This window comes from Pogoniulus pusillus, chromosome 16 (genome assembly GCF_015220805.1).
Source record: "Pogoniulus pusillus isolate bPogPus1 chromosome 16, bPogPus1.pri, whole genome shotgun sequence".
Taxonomy (NCBI): domain Eukaryota; kingdom Metazoa; phylum Chordata; class Aves; order Piciformes; family Lybiidae; genus Pogoniulus; species Pogoniulus pusillus.
This window is the reverse complement of record NC_087279.1, coordinates 15,683,228-15,704,105: the sequence shown is the minus strand read 5'-3', so window position 1 is coordinate 15,704,105 and position 20,878 is coordinate 15,683,228. Positions and strand designations below refer to the sequence as shown.

General features: G+C 38.0%; 1 protein-coding gene across 5 annotated transcripts in view; it reads left to right on the top strand.

Annotated features, from left to right (window-relative positions):
- Positions 1–20,878, top strand: part of ARHGEF3 (Rho guanine nucleotide exchange factor 3) — a 117,759-nt gene that overhangs the window by 7,184 nt on the left and 89,697 nt on the right. For 4 of the 5 annotated variants that reach the window (XR_010305236.1, XM_064156713.1, XM_064156714.1 and 1 more), the window contains exon 2: positions 4,076–4,174. The exons of the other annotated variant lie outside the window; for it this stretch is intronic. Coding sequence is in view for 3 of the 4 variants with exons in the window: in XM_064156713.1 (XP_064012783.1) it covers positions 4,076–4,174 (99 nt within the window). In the remaining variant the exon portion in view is untranslated. The remainder of the gene's footprint in view (positions 1–4,075; positions 4,175–20,878) is intronic. 5 annotated transcript variants of the gene reach the window in all.

Here is a 20,878-nt window from a genome sequence, read left to right as displayed (position 1 = left end):
ATATGTATTTTAAAAGGTCCTTTTAAACCTCATTCTTTAGTGCATCAGTTGCATTTTTAGAGACTTGAAGAAAGTCTTGAATGGTATGCTACATATTCATTGAGGTCAAAACTTACCTGAAATAACCAGTGTATGTATGAAAAAAAAATTTGTGGTATGCTAGGCTTGGGTTGAAGTGATTATGCAATGTGAAATTTCTCAGCACTGCCTTCTACTTGGAGTTACAGTCAGGAGAAATATTCTTCAAGAGCTTCTTGAGTTTTCACTCTGCCTTTACTGAAGTATGCTTCAGTGGTATAAAGGTGTTTTGCAACTATAGTATCTGAAAACCTCCGAAAAACAGTTTATGCGAAAGATTGGTTTTGGTGTTTGTTGTTACACACTGAAATAATGAAATTTGATTTAGCTTGTTGAAGGGCAGATTTAAACTCTGTTTGCCTAAGGCGGTTGCTGGTTAGAAGCTGAGTGCTATGAAGATGTGAGATACTAAATGCTTGCTTGCTGCCTGTGGAAATACAAGATTTCAGAAAACAATACAGGATAAAATGTGTTTGTTCAGTGGCAACTATGGACTTTTGTGCAGCTAGTAAGGAAATGGAAAATTGGCTCTTTGAAATGAAAGATCTTATGGTGCGTGCTTGCTAATTAGTAATCTGTTGTTCAGGGTTTTGAGCATAAAGCCTTCTGCTTGACAGAATGATAGTGTGTAACACCCTTAATTTTTTTTTCCTTCTCTGTACTAGATGCACATTACTAGTTGCCTTCTTTTTATTATAAGGAATAATAATTTTTGCACTGAGTCATCCTGGGGTTTGGTAAAGCTTTTTTTTCCACAGTTCTCTTATCAACAAAGTATAAGAAGTCACTATTTCAGCAGTGCACCTGGCAACATGTTTTATCAGAAGATATTGGTTATTTTTATTTGAACTGTAGTGAACAGCTGTTGAATGCTACATTATTTTTTAACTACCACTATTGTGCACATCTTGTCTAGAGATGCAAAGGAGGAGTGGAGGGAAAGGCAAAAAAATTTTTGGCCTGAGGATCAAAGTGTATCTGTACTTCATAATATGAGAAAGAGGCGGGGGGGGGGGGGGGGGGGGGGGGGGGGGGGGGGAAGGAGGAAAAGCTTTATGTAGGGTATCATGATTTTTAAAAGATAGGCTCATACTTACCCCATTCTGCTAAGTGTAAATCAGAGGCTGGTTTCATTCCATAGACTGTTGTGGCTTCAGCACTTGAATTTTCTCCTTTTTTTTTTTGTCTTTTGGTGTTCTGTGCAGGTGTTTGAAGGCTTGATTGCCATGCTGTACTTTATCCTTTCTCCCCTCCTTAATTTTTGTCTGTTTTAAGGTCAATTGCAGAACTTCAACAATTAAATCTAGATGAATAAAATACACTTAAATACAGCAAACATTTTAGTTCTCAAGCCAGAGAGTTCTCAGCCATTATGTAGTGTAAGAGGATTCTCTAAGGCAGGTGAACTGATAATACATAAGATATTAGATGTTGATGATTTTATTTGAAGCATAAAAAATAGTTTCTTTGTGGAGATAACTTAGGAGAACTCTGGGATGCATGCTTCCTTCTGGATGCTCAAGTATCAAGCAGTCTGTACTCAGTTATCAGAGACTTAAGTATGTTATAATTTTGACATCTCTTCAAAACCAGCGAAGATGTTTCCTCAAGGTTGTTCCTTCAGTAAAATAGTGACAGTAGTGTTAAATATAGTTGCTATTAAATTTTTTTTACATTGTTTTCCCATGTTTTTCTTTTGAAATTCTCTTTTGCCCATTTCCTCCTCTTACAGCACATCATGATCTCTATGACAACACCTTATTGAAGTGTATATTCCTCATCTGGAACAGTCAAGGCTCAGTGTACAAACAGAGAATGAGGAACAGAATATATCTGAAGCAGTCTCTTAAATTAACATTCATTGACTCATCTTGGCATCAGGCTTGAAGTTATTAAGAGAGATGATAGATTTATTTTCCTTCTTCAAGTTTGATCATGTATAGTGCCTATGCCATAAAGTTCAAGTCCAAACAAGAGTTGGCTGGTGATGTATGAAGGGGCACCTGTGAATAGCTTGTATTTCTGAACATTGTTCCTTTGCTGCTTGAATTGCATTTAATTTCCTAAGATGCTATAACTGGAGGCTAATTTCTGGAGATAGTTTTAGTATTCTGGCTAAATAAATGCTAAGCCAGTTTATTACAAACAATTTCACTTTGCCAGTTTTAGGTTTAGTTTTGTGTGATTTGAAGATAAATAAATTACTTTTGGAGAGCATAAGCCTTAATATAACTTCTTCTTCTACAGTAGGATGATTTAGTTTTGTTTTATGCCTACTGAAGAAGTTTAGGTTCACTAGAAAGGCTTCCTCAAAATATTCCAATGCTTTAAAATAAAGATATCTCCTTCTACATCTTAAAAAATAGAGAAGTTTTTATTTTAGGGATATTTATTCTGAAGAAGGAGTCTAAGGTTATGGTGTAGCACAGTGAGTCAGAGTAGAATTTAAAGGCTGAGAATTTTTAATGGAAATTTCTTTTAAGTAAGAGAAGCAGTGGCAGTATTTGATTCCATGGCTTTAGAAGGTGTAGATGGATACCACTCACCATTTGTCTTCGGTATTTTGACAAGGCCATAAAACTTGCTGATCCTCACATTGCTGACTACTTAATTACCTGTTGCTTTTGGTAAAGAGTGAACTAGGACCTGTGTAGACCTGTTGCCAGGAACGGGGTGACAAAAAAGTACACCTGATGATTTTCCAGAAGTTGGTGTGACTCACTGCTGTCCAGCCTCTGAAGTCTGAGTGAAGAAAAGTTTTAACTTGGCCTCTTAGGAAGTTGCTTCCTGAAAGAGGGGAACTTTGCAGAAGATAGTTAATTATGAGCTCTTGCACTGTTGCTTCAAAATACATTGAAGAACAAGTCTCCTCTTCCTATACTACTAAAAACTAGAGAAGGAAGTGATAATTTAACTTTCAACACCTTATGCTGTTAGAGCCACTTCTAGAATTAGCGGAGGGGTTTTTTTTGGATAGGTTTGGTGGCCTTTTTTTTTTTTACTTATGATTTTTTCCAAGTGATCAAACTTCAGAATTGGCAATAAATTTCAGGCACTAATCCAAAAAAGAGGTCAGATGGCTAACAGTTTCTATTCCTGCCCTTACAGAGGTGGGACTCTTCCTTTCAGAGTAGTTTTACTTATCCTTAAAACAAGATTTTGAGAAACAAATATTCTCAGAAACAAACTGATTTTTTTTTTTTATCCCTTCATATTATGGGTTGGGCTGTGTTGCTACTCCTGGATGGATGGAATTTTGGAATGGCCATTTCATTTTGTCTTCAAAGTACTTGTTTTATGAAGAAATTAATGTTGACATTGTGGATCTTGTAACCAAAAATTAATAGTGTTTCATGGAGAAACATATTTGCTTTATCTGGAGACTTAATTTGTTCTTACCATGCAAGTTATTTACTAGAAGCACCTTTGGGCCATATAGATGTAAGGCGTAACTGGAGAATTGCTGTTGCCAGCACTTGGACGTGTCTGTGCTCTTCTTGAGAGTGTCTTCAGCCATGAATGGTTGTCTTCTGTTAATGAGCAACATGTGATCTTGAGTTATTAAAATAGACCAGAAAGCTTCTGTAAATCTTTACATTCCAGAAACGGATATTTTCTCCCCAGTGTTGTGTGGATCGTTCTATGACAACTCGAGCTGTGACTGCTGCTCTGAATTAACCTAACTGACATTATGCATAGCCCCACATGCAGGCTTGCTGACATCAACTCTTTTGGCACATACTCAGAGGAGTAAACAAAAGACAATCAGTGTTGAGTTTGGCATAACTAGCAAGTCCACAAAACTGCCAAGTCTTTCACAATATAGTCATCCAATTAATCGTATTGATTTAGGACATTTACTTAAGGGAGTAAAAAATACTGTATTGGGTCTTAAAAGTTCTTCTGTTAAAGTTTTTTGTGTTCTAGTGAACTACTAAATACACTCCTTACTTACAATGCATTTTTCATGTTTTTTGATCTTGTTGTTCTTTTGTAGAACAAAAATGAATTCTGAAAGCTCAGCACTTGCTGTGAGTAGTAGCCCTGCTATAGTAAACCAATGTGCCAGAGGAGGAATGGGAGAAGAAAAAGTTTGGTAAGATTTACTTCTAATTTTCTAAGAGTTTAGTAGACAGCACTATTGGGAGGTGTAGTTTTGAGTAAAATAATTATTTGGTATAAAAATTTGCATTAATTTTGCATTGTTTAACAACAGAGAAGGAAAAGGAACATTATATTTTATTTCAGTTTAGAGCTTTTAGCAGATGACCATGGGACAGGCTGTCATGGGGGTGAGTGATGGGCAATGGAAAAACTGCAGTTCAACAGTGCACCAGTTGTACTCGAGGAATCTTTCACATATGGCAAATGTCTTAATCTCCCAGTGGTGTTGCTATTACTAGTAACCTGGAGTATTTTGCAGGCTTCTGGTCTCCTGGGACTTGTGCCCTGGGAGAAATTAGAAAGTCAGTGGTTTCTACTTGTCATTTGTCATTTTAAAAAGGGTAATCTATATGGGAGCAAACAAAAATGCATGATGTTCCATGGTAGATGTGGACAAATGCTTACACTTTGGGGCAGTTTTTGGATGAAAATTGCCGCTGACCATGCAAGGACTTTCTTTGGAGTTTTCATGAAGGAAACAGAGTGTTGAAAGGGCATTGAGACTATTTCATCTGTGTTAATGGCAGTTGTTCACTAGGGTTTTAGCTATGATTTTCTTACATTGTTTATTTACCATGTAGTAAACAATTAAATAAACTCATGACAGGCAACGTGGCATCCATATGGACAAAAATCTAACATATATTGGTTTTGTGGGTTGAGAAATATTCTTGACAAACTAAATAATTCAAGAAATAGTAGCAGATGTATTCATCTTGTATTCATGAATACTTTCCAAGAAATCACATAGAACCTTTTTGTTTTAGTTTGCATGTAGGCTTAAATTAAGAGCATTGTAATACCAGGAAAATACTTTCTTTTTAAATATCTTCCAGTATTGTATTCATAGAACATCCTCAAGGCTAGAAACAAAATCTTTGAATGAAGAAGCTGGTTGAGGAAGACTTGTGAGCTTCTCTTCTGACTTCCAGATATAGTGATGAGTGGGGAACAGTCACATACTGTTCCTTTGATGGTGACTTTTTTTCTGCTTTGTTTTTTTTTTTACTCCTGCTTGTGGTATTGAGCAATATAATTTCATTTTCTGCATGGCATTTCTTTGTGATGATTCATGGCAATTCTTAGTAATGTTTGCTAATACTAGTGAGAGATTGCAATTAATGTTATCAAGTATCATGAATAAATGGTAGGCTTTGTTACAAATGTGGAATTGACCTTGGGGGAAGATGATGGGAAACAGCGGAATTTATTTGTCTACTAGTTTGCAGTTTACCTTTGGTCATGTCTATTTTGCTCTTCCCCTCCCCCAAACTTTGTCTGTTTTGTTTTTTTTTTTTATTATTTTTAAATGCTAATCTACAATATCTTTGAGTGTACATTGTTACAGCTGCTAATGTTTTTAATCGTTGCCTTCCTGCAATTCTTCATTAAATTAGTCAGAGGTTAGAACAGAGATTGTCGTCTTCTTCAGGAATTTAAAAAATATTTTTATTTAATATGCTAGGATACTTAGGAGTTCTAATTGGGAGATAAACCAAATTAATTGTTTTCAAACATAGTAAAATTACCATGGGATTTTAGGTTTGGTAAATATCCACATGCTCATCTGCAGGAGCAGTCTCACTCTCACAAGTCCTTCTCTTTATCTCTGTCTGTGCTAGGCCAAGTTGTTTGGTGTGTCACTGAATTTTAGGATTAGTTTAATGCAATTTATGAAACATTTAGAAATATTTGTGCAGCCACTGGATGATTTCCAATGACTGGTTGTGTACTCACTGCTGTGAAGTGCAGTTGTTGTGTACCTCACTCAGTAAAATCATGATGTACGTGTGTCCAGGTGATAACTGTAAATTGTGTTGTCTTGTCCCATTTTGTTTGGGGTTTGCTTGGGATCTCTTGTAGACCTTGTTTATAAAACAGAAGTCATGTCTTAATGAGCACCAGTGAGTATATTATAGGTCACCCACTGTATGATAGCCTGTTTCAGGTAAAGTTGCAGTAGATACTTTGGGTATATTGTCAGGGTTGGTTTGTTTGTTTGGGGTTTCGTGGCCTTTTTTTATATCGGGGATAGAATAGAGGATGAAGTGTAAAATGGAAATAAAGAATATTTCACTAAATTGTATTCTCCACTTTTACAGAAGATGATATTGTAACTTTATAGAGGAGAGAGATTGCTAACATTACAGTACTAACTAGTTAGAATTTGTAGGTTTAAGGAAAGACATGCAAGAGGGAAGAATTCTTAATTTCTGTCTCTCCAAAATGCTAATGGGACTTGGAAATTCTGTGGTTTACCTACTTTGCCAATTGTGATGAGGACATCTGAATCTTTGTCTGCTTTTCTTTTGTAGAGCTAATACCAGAAAAGAATATAATCTGGTAGGATATGGGAAAAGATGTAAAAATCCCACCCAAAATGCAAGAAATTTAGCTAAGTTCTCAAAACTCAAACTTAGGTCTGTGTTGTCGCCAGTGACATTGTATAGGAGCTTATAAATTCTGCAATTCTGTTCCGTCAGAGTTTGGTATCTGCATAGTTCGCTACTGCTGGAAGATAAAGTTAATTGAATTCTCAAGCTTTGCAATGCTTCACTTGCTTTGTTTTCTCCCCAACATACACAATCAAGATTACTGCAGAAAAAAAAGAGCAGCAGTCAGTACTAGTGTAGAAGTGTGATGACTAGAGGGCACTAGAGCAGAGTTCATGTGGGAACCAAACGAAACTGTTCTTGCTAAGTGGGAATAGTGGGAAATGGAACTCATGTGAATCAATGTTCTGACCATTCACTGTCTGAGCTAGTATGGAACAGTGCTTGAACAAGTAAAGGCTTGAGAGCCTTGAAATTCTAGAAGCTACCGATTTGGCAGATTCTCAGTTTCTTAATGTTGAAAATTGCAAGAAAAGAACTATAGATAAGGAAGTATGTGGGAACTGTGTCAATTGATCTGTGCTTGCTGTGAAAGGAGCTGGCTGGCGTATTGCTTTTCAAAACAAATGTGCAGGGAAATTGGCAGTTTTCCAGTTTGTATTCTTGTGTGTAGGTTTGTCATGTGCTTGCTTTAGGCTGGATGAAAAGTTGCTAGTCGCTTCTAGTCACTGACCTGGTGAAAAAAACAGAAGTCTTCTTGGTTTTGGTCTCTTTATGGAGGTTATGGTTTCAAGTCTTCACTGAAGCCTTATGCATGGCTTAGTGCTTGGCTATTTGTTTCCCTAGGCAAGGGATGTGGTATATTGTGGAGCATAATAGGAACGACTTTTACTGTTGTTGTCCTTTTTCTTTCTTTTTATTTTTTTAATATCACAGCCTTAGAAATGTGAATGAGACCATTGTAAACAGACACAGGAAGTAATTAATCGAGACATACCAGATTTTTTAATCGGGAAAACACTCAGGAACAAGGCTGCACAAAAGTCTGGATTTTATAGGGAAGCTAATTCAAAACACTTTAGCCTCTCAACTGCCTGTTCCTATTTTCACCATTACTTGCTACCACCTCAGTTATGCCAGTACTGTATTGAGCCATTCTGTGAATTAGATTAAAATAATTTTAGTTAAAATGGCTTTCCCCAGGAGAGAGTAATTCTTATTTCAATAATGTTATGTGTAATCAGCCCTACAAATATTTGTTCAGTACAACTTAGAGGGTGAAAAACTGCATTAAGTGTGGGCTAGGGCACACTGACCAAGGAAACCCCAGGGCTCAGTACTGGAACCAGTTCTCATTAATGTCTTCATCCATGAACTGGAGAGAGGACTTGGTGCACCCTCAATAAGTTTGCAGGTGGCACTAAGCCAGGAGGGAATGTTCATCTGCTTGAGCATAAGAAGGCTATGTAGAGTGATCTAGACAAGCTAGATCAGTGGGCTGAGACCAGTCGTATGACATTAAACAAGGCCAAGTGCCAGGTCCTGCAGTTGGGTCACAACAATGCCACACAAAGCTCCAAGCATGATGAAGAGTGGCTGGAAAGCTTCCCAGTAGAGAAAGACCTGGAGGTGTTGATTGACAGCCAGCTGAATATGAGCCAGTGTCTGCCCATGTGGCCAAGGCAGCCAACAGCATCCTGACGTGTATCAGGAGCAGTGAGACCAATAATAGTAGGGAAGTGATTGTTCCCCTGTACATGGCACTAATGAGGTCATACCTAGAGTACTGTGCTCATTTTTGGGGTGCTTACTACAAGAAAGACATGGAGTTGCTGTAGCAGGTCCAGAGAAGGGCAACAAAGCTGAGGAAGGGTCTGAAGAAATGAGGACCAGCTGAGGGAACTAGGGTTCGTCAGTCTGGAGAAAGACTGAGGGGAGAGCTTCTTGGTTTCTACAAGTACCTGAAAGGAGGTTGTAGCTGGGTAGATGTTGGTTACTTTTCACCAGTAACAAGTGAAAGGACAAGAGGAAATGGTCCAAAGTTGCACTAGAGGAGATGTAGATTAGAAGAAATTTTTTTTCATTGAAAAGATTCTTGAGCTGTGAAACAGCCTCCTCTGGGAGGTGCTTAAAACCTCATCCCTGGAGATGTTTCGAAGGTGTGAAGATGTGATGCTAGAGGACTTAGCACCTCAATTTGTAGAGTTGAGTAATTGCGCTAGTTTGAAGCAGGCTAGAATGTTTTGGTGACAAGAACTAGATTACAGGCTGTGGAAAGAAAACTGTGGTGATGTCTACTTCACTCATAGGCTTGCTGAGATGTATAGGAACAAGAAATAAAAACATAGATAACCACTCTCACTTGGGCTGCTGGCTGAGCTGCATCTCTCTAATCTCACAGGGGTAAGATTGAGAGGGGTAGGGGGAAGGTGAAGGGCCAGTTGAGAGCCCCTCCTGGGGACTCAGGTTTCTGGGAGGGGAGTTACGTTTCCGTATTACCTTTTTACCTTGTATATTTCTGTATATACTGTAAATATCTGCATGTATATTGTTCCAGCTGTAAATATAAGCTTCATTCATATTTCCAGAGCTGGCTGAGTCTAGTCTGGGTGATTTCTAAAGTGGGGGGGAGGGGAACACCCAAACCATCACAGTAATAGTTAGGCTTGACCTTAAAGGTCTTTCCCAGCTGAAACAGTTGTGTGAGTCTATGAATACTTGAAGGTTTTGACTGTTTTACTAGGACTTCTTTGCAAAAATGAGTGGGGTTTGTCCTAAAATGGCTAAATACAGTTAGAAATAACGTAAGGAATGGTAATCTCAAATAAATTGACCAGATTTCATACTTACCTTCTTTAGTAATTAGTCTTGTATTAAAAAACATGAGCTGTATGAATAACACATTATTTTTCTTCTCATTTTTTTCTGCTGTTTCATAACTAGATGCAGTGTCTGGCATGTTTTTTTTTTCAAAGAACTTCAGAGGTAACCATTACTATTTTCAATGATTGGAAAAAGATTTCTGGCTTCCAAAATATGTGGCCAGGAGAGCCAGTGGCATTGTGGCCTGTATCAGATGTAGTGTGGCCATCTGGACAAGGGAGGTTATTCTTCCCCTGTATTCAGCACTGGTCAGGCTACACCTTGAGTACTGTGTCCAGTTCTGGGCCCCTCATTTCAAGAGAGATGTTGAGGTACTGGAATGTATTCAGAGAAGGGTGACAAAGCTGGTGAGGGGCCTGCAGCACAGCCCTGTGGGGAGGGGCTGAGGGAGCTGGTCTGTTTAGCCTGGAGAAGAGGATGCTCAGGGGAGACCTTATTGCTATCTACAACTACTTGAAGGGAGGCCATAGCCAGGTGGGGGTCAACCCCTTCTGCTAGGTAATCAGCAACAGAACAAGGGGACACAGACTCAAGTTGTGGCAGAGGAGGTATAGACTGAATATTAGGAGGAAATTCTTCCCAGAGAGAGTGATTGGCATTGGAATGGGCTGCCTGGTGGTGGAGTCACCATCCCTGGAGGTGTTTGAAAGGAGACTGGACGAGGCACTTAGTGCCATAGTTTAGTTAATTAGAAGGATTAAGTGATACATTGGATTTGATGATCCTAGAGATCTTACGATCTGGTTGATTCTGTGATCTGTGATTTTGGAGGTCTCATGCAACCTGATTGATTCTGTGTTTCTGTGTAGCTCTCTGATCGTAGTAGGGGAAGTAAGCTCATGTACTGAGAGCACTGACTTGAGTAGAGCAATATGAAGCTATAAGAATGTGCTCTGCTGGCCTGTATCACAAGAACGATATTCTATTACTACTTTAAAGGTGTTTTTTTCCCTTAGAATTTAATCCCTCTTGTATCCAGTATGTCACTGCAAGTAAAGTTAAAATGGATACAGTGATGGTAGAGAGTTTCTTTAACATTGTGAACACTACACATTTCTTTGGATTTTGCTGGGACTAATTAACTTTTGAGTAAACTATTAGAGCAAGAGTAGAGCTTTAAAACTTTCAGTGAACGAGTTACTGAAGACACTGATTTTGTTAGCCTGCTTCTAACAGCACATTAGGAGGGTGGCCTTGTTCTGTGTTACAGGTGATGGGAGAAAAAAAGAAACGGGGAAGAAAGAGGAAAAGAAATAAAAATACTGGGCAGAACAGTCAAGAAATGTAGATTTCCATTGAAAACAAACAAGTGTGCAGGGCAGAAGGTGGGGGGATGCCTCAGAGTGCCCTAAATGTTTGTTTGCTGCAATTTTAAGACTTTCCAGGAAACAAATTAGGTGTTTTTATAATATTTATCTTACATATCTATTGCAATACAGTCCTTGCAGTCCATAATGGTTATGCATACCATGGCTGAGCTCTGATGTCAGTTGTGAAGCACCTTCTTACTTTTGTAGTTCTAGGCTATTAACAGCTGTTGCTGAGCTAAAGCTATTTTTAGCCAGTCACTTACTGACCCACAAGGCTTACAGTTACACAGTTAGCTTTTGGTGTGTTTTTATTTAGTACAGGAAAATGTTTCTACAGTGACCTTCTGCCCAGTGACTGCATATCAGATCACCCCCTTAACATATGGGTTATGTTCATATCTGTTGGTTATTGTTTTATCTAAGCTTTAAATTTTGGAAATTCTTAAAATGAGTTGCTCTGGGGTGTGTGGTTGTTTAGTTGTATGTTGGTTTGTTTGTTTTATTTGGATGTTTGGTTTGTGGTTTTTTGTAGGGTTTTTTTTGTTTGTTTAATCTGCTATTTAAAAAGTAGAAATCTGTATTTTCATGGTGAGGTGATATGTAGATACCACATGGTAGGTACTTAGCTTAATGCATGTGTTTTTAATCACACAACCCTTCTTCCTTAATGAGGATGAGAATAGGGTTGCTAGATTGCTGCATACTGTAGCTCAAAGACAGACAAGTATTCAAACTGACTTCTCACTTGTGTGGGAAGTAAGGTTTCGTGACATAAATCATCATAATTCTCCTGCAGCTTTTGCCAGCTGCTAACTGATGAAGGAAGAGTTATATGTCTGGGATTAGAGTGAGAAGAGAAACAAGTTTAACCACTTTCCCTGTTTCTCCCTTGTCCTTGTTCAATCAGTAGAAATGAGTCATCCTGAAGAACTGAATTAAAATGGCTCTAGTCAAGTGCAGTTTAACTGCAGATGTTTGTGATTACAGAAGGCACAAACACGTTTGGAGAATACAAGGTTACAGTGTTTGCAAAAAGGAAGTCCCATCAATTGCAGATTAACACTTTAGATAACTAGATAAAGTTGATCTTATTTGCAAGAGGCCTCAAATTATTGCACACAGGAAATGCTCTTCTTGGAAAGCTGAATAATAGTCAGGTTAGTTAGCATAAACTCACAATTATGAGAGGCTCTTTTAATGAAGTTCATAAATATTTGCAAAACAGATATTAAAAATCAAAAACCAAACCAAAACACCACCTTTATCTTACTAGTTTATTTAACATACTCATCTGCCCTTAAAAAAGAGTAGTAGCACTGAAAATTGTTATAAAGGAATGGTGTGTATTGGGATTTTTAACCTGAGAGCCAGTTTTTTAAAGGAGGTGGATGAAGATCCAAGAGAGCAACTTAGAACCTGGAGGGGATGACTCATACCAGCTTCTGTAGCACACCCATAAACAACGAGAGATGAGAATGTGCTGAAATAGTTAAAGCAAGAGCAGTTGCCAACTGCTGACTTGTCTCATACACACATGAAATGAGCTTTGTAACTGAAGAAAATGTGCCCCAGAGGCAAATACAAGTTTAAACACATGTTTAATCATCATGTCTTATGAAACTGGGTATGGATTACATTTCCTGGATGGGATTAAAAAAAAATCCTGATTGCTGTCTAAAGAAAGAAAAGGGTTCAGTTTACGTGTGCAGCCCGAATCTCAATCCCACAAGATGGCAGGCTTGATCCGAAGTTCAGAAAGACTGTTGTGTCAGTCTGACAGAGGAGCAAGTTGCTCTGGGTATTGAACTCACTGCTGTGCCTTTGGTTTGTGGTTATTCTCCTTTCCCTTTCCCACCCTGCCCGTTTCTTTACTTGGGGGCTGCACAACAAGCTCTGGGCAGAGATGAGAGTCCCTAGATTCCTAGATAAAGGTGTCTTTAGGTCACACTTCAAATAATTCATATTAGTATTACATCTCTGGAGACTTCTGTTATGTGCTTGATGATGTCTGTGTATTCTACCTGCCTTTTCACTATTCTGTGTGTCTCTTATTATAGCTATTAGTGTAGGGAGTTAGAACAAGCATTTCTGAAATACCTAATTGAGTCCAATTTGACGTCAAGAAGTTTTTATCCCAGTAAAAGGTAACACTTTCTTTAGGCTGCTCTCAGTGGTATTTTGTTTATGAATGTGTCTTAGTGAACAGGCTGGTGCCATGGCTTTTGTACTCTGACGTACAGGTAAATGGAATGTTCACAGACAGTATATAGGGGGAGCAAAATACATTTCGTTTTTAAAGAGCTGGAGAATGTTTAAAAAAAAACAAAACAAAAGGTAACACATTTTTATTTTAGTTACTTTGATGTGGGAAAGGAGTATAAAAATGTATCAGTCCACCGGTCTTTGAAAGTGTCTTTTTCTTTTCTTCCTGACAGGGCATATTGTTGAAATCCAGAAAAGATATTTAATTAAACTAAATGTAGCTTTGAACTTTCTGTGGCTGTCGTTATTTTGTCTAGAACAGTAATCACTGGCACGAGAAGCCAAATCTGTTCAGCTTGACCTAAAGATCCAAGTTTTCTCGTTTTGGCTTGTTAAGATTTGTTATTTTTACCTCTTTTTTTCCCTTCTGTGGATGGGAGATGTGCATGCTAGCAGGGTGGTCAATAACACAGACATGGTGATTGGGCTTTTGGATCACCAATGTAAATAACTAATGTAGAATGAGGCCTCAGCTTCTCTAACTGACATATTGGTAATTTACAAGTTCAAGTGATGATTGTAGCAGATGAGAACTTCGGTGCAATCTTGTAAACATAGAATAAATGCATTTGCATAGTTTAGAACAAGGATGGAATGTGTCTTGTCTTTAGGGGTTTGTTTGCTGTAGAGCCTCATCTTCTTATTCAGCTATATTGCATCTTGCTATGTTTTGTTCCCCTTCTTTACAACTTCATTAAAAAACCACAGAAATTGCAGAAATGATAAAAAAAAACTATTTGCAAAATGTGAAGCATGTGAACAAGCAAAGGAGAGGAAAACATTTCTTTTGCTCTTTTATAGTCTATTACAATAGTGGTAAAAATAACTCATGACAATAGCAAATAGTGATAAGAGAATTGTAATGGTTTTGAGTTGACTTAATTGCCTTTATTTCTGTTTCTCTACCAAAACCATTAACTCTAGCTAAGTGAAATATACAGTTATATGATACTTGAATCATAAACAATATGCATTTAATATATTCAGGAAATCTTGTATGATGTAGCAGCAGAACGTCTAGATATGAGTCACTGGGCTACTCATTACCAGCATCCCCCAAAATCATCCCTCAAGCTGCACCATTGTTTTTGCACATTGGTGTATTTTATGTGCATACTGTGCACTGGTAGGAAAAATGCTCTAAAGATCTCCTTCAGATGGGTTTGATCTTTATCTGCTGTATATAGTGTTATATACATCCTGAGCAGGGATGTCTTGAGCAAGTTAACAGCGGAACAGGGAGAGGTTTTCCTATTTCTGTTTAGAGAGGCTGCAGGGTATGACATTAAACAGATGATTCTGGTAGTACTTATGGAGAAGTTCATATGAAGTTGACTTGCTTCTTTAGTGTAATTTTTTTACTGCTGATTAGTACCATCTCCATTACCTATTATCAATGCATGAGCAACAATTAGCCCTCCAGGGACCCTTACTCATTGTGTGCAGCTGCTTGCCACATCGGTTAACTCTGCCAGTGTGTTTCAAAACACATAATTTCCATAATAGCTAAAATTCTCCAGAACTTCATAGCAGTTGTGTATCCTGCAGACTTCGTTATAAATATATTGTCACTGTCACCTTTTTGACCATGGACATTTTCTGTTGAGTCTTTTACTGGAGTGGAAAAAGGTGTCTGCAGGGGTAAAAGCTGATATTAATTTACTTGCCATAATCTTTTCAGGTATTTGGAGACTTTTTGGTTTGTTTGGGTTTTTTATCATTTGTACCCTAGAATCAGTGTAATATTTTGGGATTTGATTTTAAGCAATATCTGTCTGGAGGCCTCTAACAAAATCTTCTTTGCTTGGTTAACAAGAGTTCATATTCTCCTTTGGTTGGTACCTTTTACCTTTCACTGTTCAATAGAGGCACCTGTGTTCAGTGGAGCATGCCAGGATTTGTTGCATTCCATTGTAGGTGTTTTAGGCTAATTTAGAAAAAGCAGCAACTCTTAAACCCCCTGAACAACTTCAGTGTTAAACAAACAAAGTTCTGAAAGTAAACTGCAATAAAATGGGTATGTAAATACATATAAAGTGTAGAGTAATATAAACTTCTGTGTAGCCCTTTGAAACATCTTGATTTTCTGTGTGGGAATACATGCACGTGCCTGTTTGAAATGGGTCTGCAACAAATAAAACAAAATGCTAAGGCAAAAAAGAAAATGCCAGTGACTTACCATTGCCAACCATCTGTTTCCTGTATGCTTACTCTGCTTCTCTTTCAGAGATTCTTGTCCGTGTTCAGGATTCCTTTTCACTAAGACTCCAGTATCTGTTCCTATAAACACTGTCACTATTTTATACACATGTTCAACATGCAGTGCAGTTTTGCTTCTGGTGAATAGCCTAACACTAATAACAAGACAGAAATGTTTTTTCTCACCAAATAATATATGGTTACATATTTTTAGTTAATTCTCTGACTGTAGAGGGAGCTGGTGATTAGTTTTCAAGGAAAACAAACAGTGTTTCTAGGGGAACATTTAAACATTGTAGTATTTGAAAACAAAAGGTCAGAAATGAAAGACTGATTTTCAACTTGGTCTTTCCTTTTAGGGAAGAGGAGGCAGGCTAGAGATTGTGTGAATTGGTTAAATTAACTGCATTTTTCGGTGGGTCCTGCAAATTTCTGTAGATAGTATTGTAAGAAAGGATAATTTGAACATAGAAGTGTTTTCAGTTTGCAAGATGAAAACATTTGGTCACCTGCAGATGTCTCAGGAAAGACAGCGTTTCTGTCCTGAGGTGCCATTACATTGCTTTAAAACTGCACAGGGAAATCCCCCAGCTACATCTGTAGATTGGTTTTCTTCTGATGAGGAAAAGAAAGCCTGGGCTAATAGTAATAGCTCCTATTAAGGACATAATTCAGTAAGAATATGCAATTAAAACAAGTATGCTGTAAAGTATTGAAAATACCTCTAAATGTTTCAGACTATCCACTTACATTGGTTAGTATTAAGACCACATTTTTGGCTTTTTTTTTTCTGACCTGAAGCTTCAATACCATTGTAAGAAGGATAAATTAAAATTCAGAAAAATTAACCTGATCTATCAGCAGGTATGTAGATACTCTGCTTCCTTCTCTGTTGTCTTCTATGTCATGTTTTGTAGTCAGTGGTGAAGACCAGGAGCTAACCATATTTTGTTAACTGTCCAGTTCCTTATGCCTCCATTTAAAAAAGTGAGTGGAATTACTGTTCTACTTCTGAGTGTGTACAAGATTTTGTTTCAAAGACTCTAATTGTTGTATGTGACAGGATTTTACTTATTTTGTTAGTTTAAAAGACACTCATTTTAGTAAATGGAACATACTGTTACAGTTTTATTGCTGAAATTTTGTTAGATACGTTCACATCCAAAACTTTATATTGCTGTTCTGCAATGCACAACTTTAAAGAGCAGAGAAGTTTTAACTGGGCATGCTTAGGCAGGTTTCCTTCACTTTTCTATCTGTGGTTTTGCTAACAAATCTCTAAGTGAAGTTGTAGTAAGTCAGCTACAGGGAAAGTGATAAGCTTTTATTGTGCCTTTCTGTGTAACTTTCCTTCTGTCCCATCCATCAAATTTCTTAAAAGTCTTTTTGGGGTTTTCTTCCCTCAGATATGCTCCATTTTCTGAAATAATGACTGGGCAAGGGAACTCTCATCTTTCTCTCCTGTGCTGCGATGACATGAGAGTGCTCCATAACAAATCAGAAAATAGTGGGGAATGTCCACCAAACTCAATACTAACAAAGGAGGAGGCAGGAAGAGAAATTAGGATTTAGGAAGCTAAATTAGTTTGTCAGTAGACATTGACATTTATTTACTAAACCTGCTGATTTATGATTCTTGAGATAGCTGAATGACAGTAAACGCTTCCAGCTTTGGCTTTGCAATATGTCAGAGTATGATCTGGTAAAATTTACCCAAGAATCCAGTTAATCAGTGGTGGTGCCTGTTGTATAGCATCTTTCTCATCAATTCTTGTAAGACACAAAGCTATCTCGTCTTTGTTGGACATCATATAGTTAATACAGAGATTAAATCATAGCTCATTTTCGTAGTCTTTCCTTTCTGTGATTAAAATTTATTTATCCCTCTTCATGTTTCTTATTTAATCTGCAACTCCTGTGGTGGAAGCCAGCATTTTTCTGGTCATGTGTTCTGTATATGAGTAGTTAATTGTTTCTTTTGCATTTTGTTCCACCAGAGGTTTGACATGAATCGTGAACTTTTATTCTGGTTTGTGTTAATTATATTTGGAAGACGTTTAAAATGTATTTTAGATATACATATATATTCAGCATTTACAGCTTGATTTAGGGAGGAAAAAAGGGAAGAGGGGAACTGAAAGGGAAGGTTCTCATGTGTATTACAACGAGCTCCATAGTTACACCCATCTGTTCAGAATTTTTTCATCTTCTATTTACTATATTAGAAGAATTGTGAGGAAACTGAACGTCTTTTGTTGTAGCATACTGCCAAGATTTTGTATGTCAATGAGAGAGCCTGCGATAATTCACAGAAAGATCATAGAGCACAGGGACAGCAAGGTTACAGCATCACAGGTCTCTGTTTTGTGCAGCAGAGGGCTGCATGTACCAACAGACTGTGAATAGATGGTTAGTGGTTTGGCTTTTTGGGAGGACTGCTGAGGGACTACGTGAGGTAATTTCATGTATATTTTTTTTAAAGTCATTTGAGGTCTTAGACTTCTCTCGATAATGTTTGTCCTTTGTTTTGAAGGACTTATAAGACTTGCTGTCTTGGTAGTTTTTCAATATCTCTATGAAGGAATTGAAAGGGTAAATTTTTCTAGCACCTGAACCATTTTTTCTTTTCCTCTTTGGAGGTTATACCTGTATGGTTTTGCTCGTAGTGTATGCTTCGTATGCTGTGCATGTGAGACTAGATGTTTTTGACTGGCAGTGTCTGTAAGTGTGCTTTGCATAGTTTTCTCCTGTCAATCTGAGGTCTCTTTTACAGCTTCTAAATAGCTTATTTACAACAAGACAGCTCTGAAATGTCCCCTTATTCTATACACTGCAGTTTACAAAACCCGTAGATGGTAAGTCTGGTCAGAAACAGGATATTGGTACCTTGTATTCCCCTATTAATGCGGCAACTTGAAGCAGCTGGCTCTGCCCTCCATGAGGAGTGCTGTCTGTGAATGCTAATGTTGTTTGGTTTTTTTTTCTAATTAACAGTACAGGCAGGATGTAGTCATGTTTTTCTCCTGTCATGATCTTGCCTCAAGCCTCTTAACAACTGAATTTTACCTACAGAAACACGTAATTGTCACAAAGGATATGAAGGAAGATTGCTAAAAGACTCCAGAACTGGCAAAAACTTGTTTTGGATTCTTAATCTCTGGTGACCTTATTAAAGAAAGTATTATTTCCTTGCACATTTCAGCTTTTTAAATCAGTGGTTAAAATGTTAGGGGCTTTGCCCAGCAAGAAATCCATGACTATCTCTTTTGCCAAGTTATGGGTTGTCTCAGAAACTGAGCCATCATGAGACCACAGCTGACCTAGGGTTTTGTATCTGCTGATCTACTGGGTGAATGAATGAGAGCATAGTTACTAGTGTGGTCAAACAGGCAGCAGTATTTCTTCTGAGTAAATCGCTGACCCTTTTCCTCAACCTAATGTATGAGTTTAGAAATTGCTCAGGTACTAAAAATTTTGGTGCTACAAAGGAAAGTGTGGGATCGGTATGGCTGTCTTTTGTCCTGCTTTCTTACAAACATCATGAAATGTAAATTTTGACAAAGCACATGAAATCTCTTGGTTGCCAGTGCTAACTTGTAGGAAAATGAGATCAGTTAGTCAACGTACCCCTATTTATTGCAAAGTCAAATACTTAGATTTTCTGTTTCTTTATACATTAACTTCATGCACTTTGAGTTTTCTGTAAGGAAGGAGAGGTTTTTGTGTGGAGCTGTAGTAAATGTGTCAAAACACCCACTTGGGTGTGTGTTACTGCCTATGAGATGTTATAATCTGTTGTGCGAAGATTTATGCTCCTGATGTCAGAGCATCAGCTTACAATAAATGTCTCCTACAGTAATTTAATGCATTAATACCATCTAGCAATCAGTTAACTATATTATGCATGACAGTATGAATTTGTGTTTGCTGAGGCTTTTGCTCACAGTAGAACTCGTTCATTTTTACTAGTTTACTGCAACCCTATTTACATTCTATTAGAGCAAAGATGTAATTGCAGCTTAGAGACAGCTGCAAGATACTGTAATGCTTCTTTTCTGCACCTCTCTTTCACAGTGTAGTCAAGTACTGTGGTTTAGGTGTAATTTTTTTCTATTGTTAGTCAGTTTTAAAGTTTTCTCTTGAGAACAGCCACCTTATTTGATGAACTTGGGTAGAATCATTGTGCTGTGTTATAGCAGATCCCTTCCCTAGTAAATTCACTACAACTCAGAATTTTGCAAGTTGGAGAAAAAAATTGTATTTAAACATAACAGTATAAGAAGAATGAACTACTACAGAAATACAAGAACCTTAAGGAAGACAGGGAAGGGGTCAAGTCACAGCAAAGCAGCAGCCAAAACATTGGTGGGGGAAGATAGCAGCAGGCACAGCAGAAGCAGCAACAGGAAGATACAAGTTGTGCTTTCAGACATAAGCTTTTGATGCTCCAATGAAATTATATTAATTTATCCATTGTTGCCATTTTGTGGCCTATCCCTAGAACGTTCACTTCTCTACTAAGAGGCTCTAGTACTCTTCCACTTCTAAGTTTCTCTGTTCCCCATTTTTTTTATGTCTGACCTAGAAATCCAGCTCAAACAGCCACAGTTGTTGCACTTCTTTTCCCCTGAAAATCATCATAATGAATAATCAATTCATTATGATAATCCAGAGAATTCACTTTACATCGATCTGGAACAGATTGCTCAGGGAGGTGATGGAAGCCCTGTCCATGGAGGTCTTTAAGGCCAGGTTGAGTAGGGCTCTAAGCAATCTGATCTAATGTAAAGTGTCCTTGCCCATGGCAGGAGGGTTTGAACTGGATGATCCCTGAGGTCCTTTGCACAAAAAAGTTATCACAAATTTTGAGTTTAAACAACCAACCAAAACCCCCTCTCCCCAACTTTTATCTTTCACTGTAGGACGTAAGGGGGAATGGTAGCTGGAAGTTATGAAATCGCTTACTTTGCTTTTCAAGCTACCTAGAAAAGTCATTTTTACAGAAAGATGTGCATGTGTGGTTTAAAGAAAGCCTAGTTTCCTCAGGAAATGGCATATGACTGTGCTATCTGTGTCTTGCCAGTAACTTTTCAACCCATTGCCCAGTTTAGTTTTTGAAAAGATATAAAAAATATCAGAGCAAATAAATTCTGTTTTTATGTAGTTGTGTTTGGGTGGAAGTGAGAGACCTGATTTAATACCACAGTCATGAGGAAGGATGCCAGAATGTAGCCATTATATATTTTTCTGAGGATCTTACCAGCAGATGAGCTGCTCTGCTCTGAGCTAACCACAGCCTTTGCATGGCAAGAGTGTAAGAGAGGCCACGAGAGACAGTGTGCTGAGATACAGGATGAACCACAGGGCCTGCTCCACAGGAAACCAATCTTCATTAGCTGTGCCCCTTGTAGAGTCTGTTGGGGTGAATGTGTGGGAGCTAAGAGGTGGTGTCTGCTTCCAGCGAGATGATGCCTCTGCTGATATCATGTGTACTGGGTGCTATACCTCTGTTCTTTACATTCTGATCCATATCAGTAAGTCATGTGCTGTACACAGGACGTGGCTGCTGCTTCACTTAATTTTGGTGCTACCTTATTCTCTCAGGAGTGAGAAATTGGTTCATTATCATTAGTCTTTACCCTTAACAAA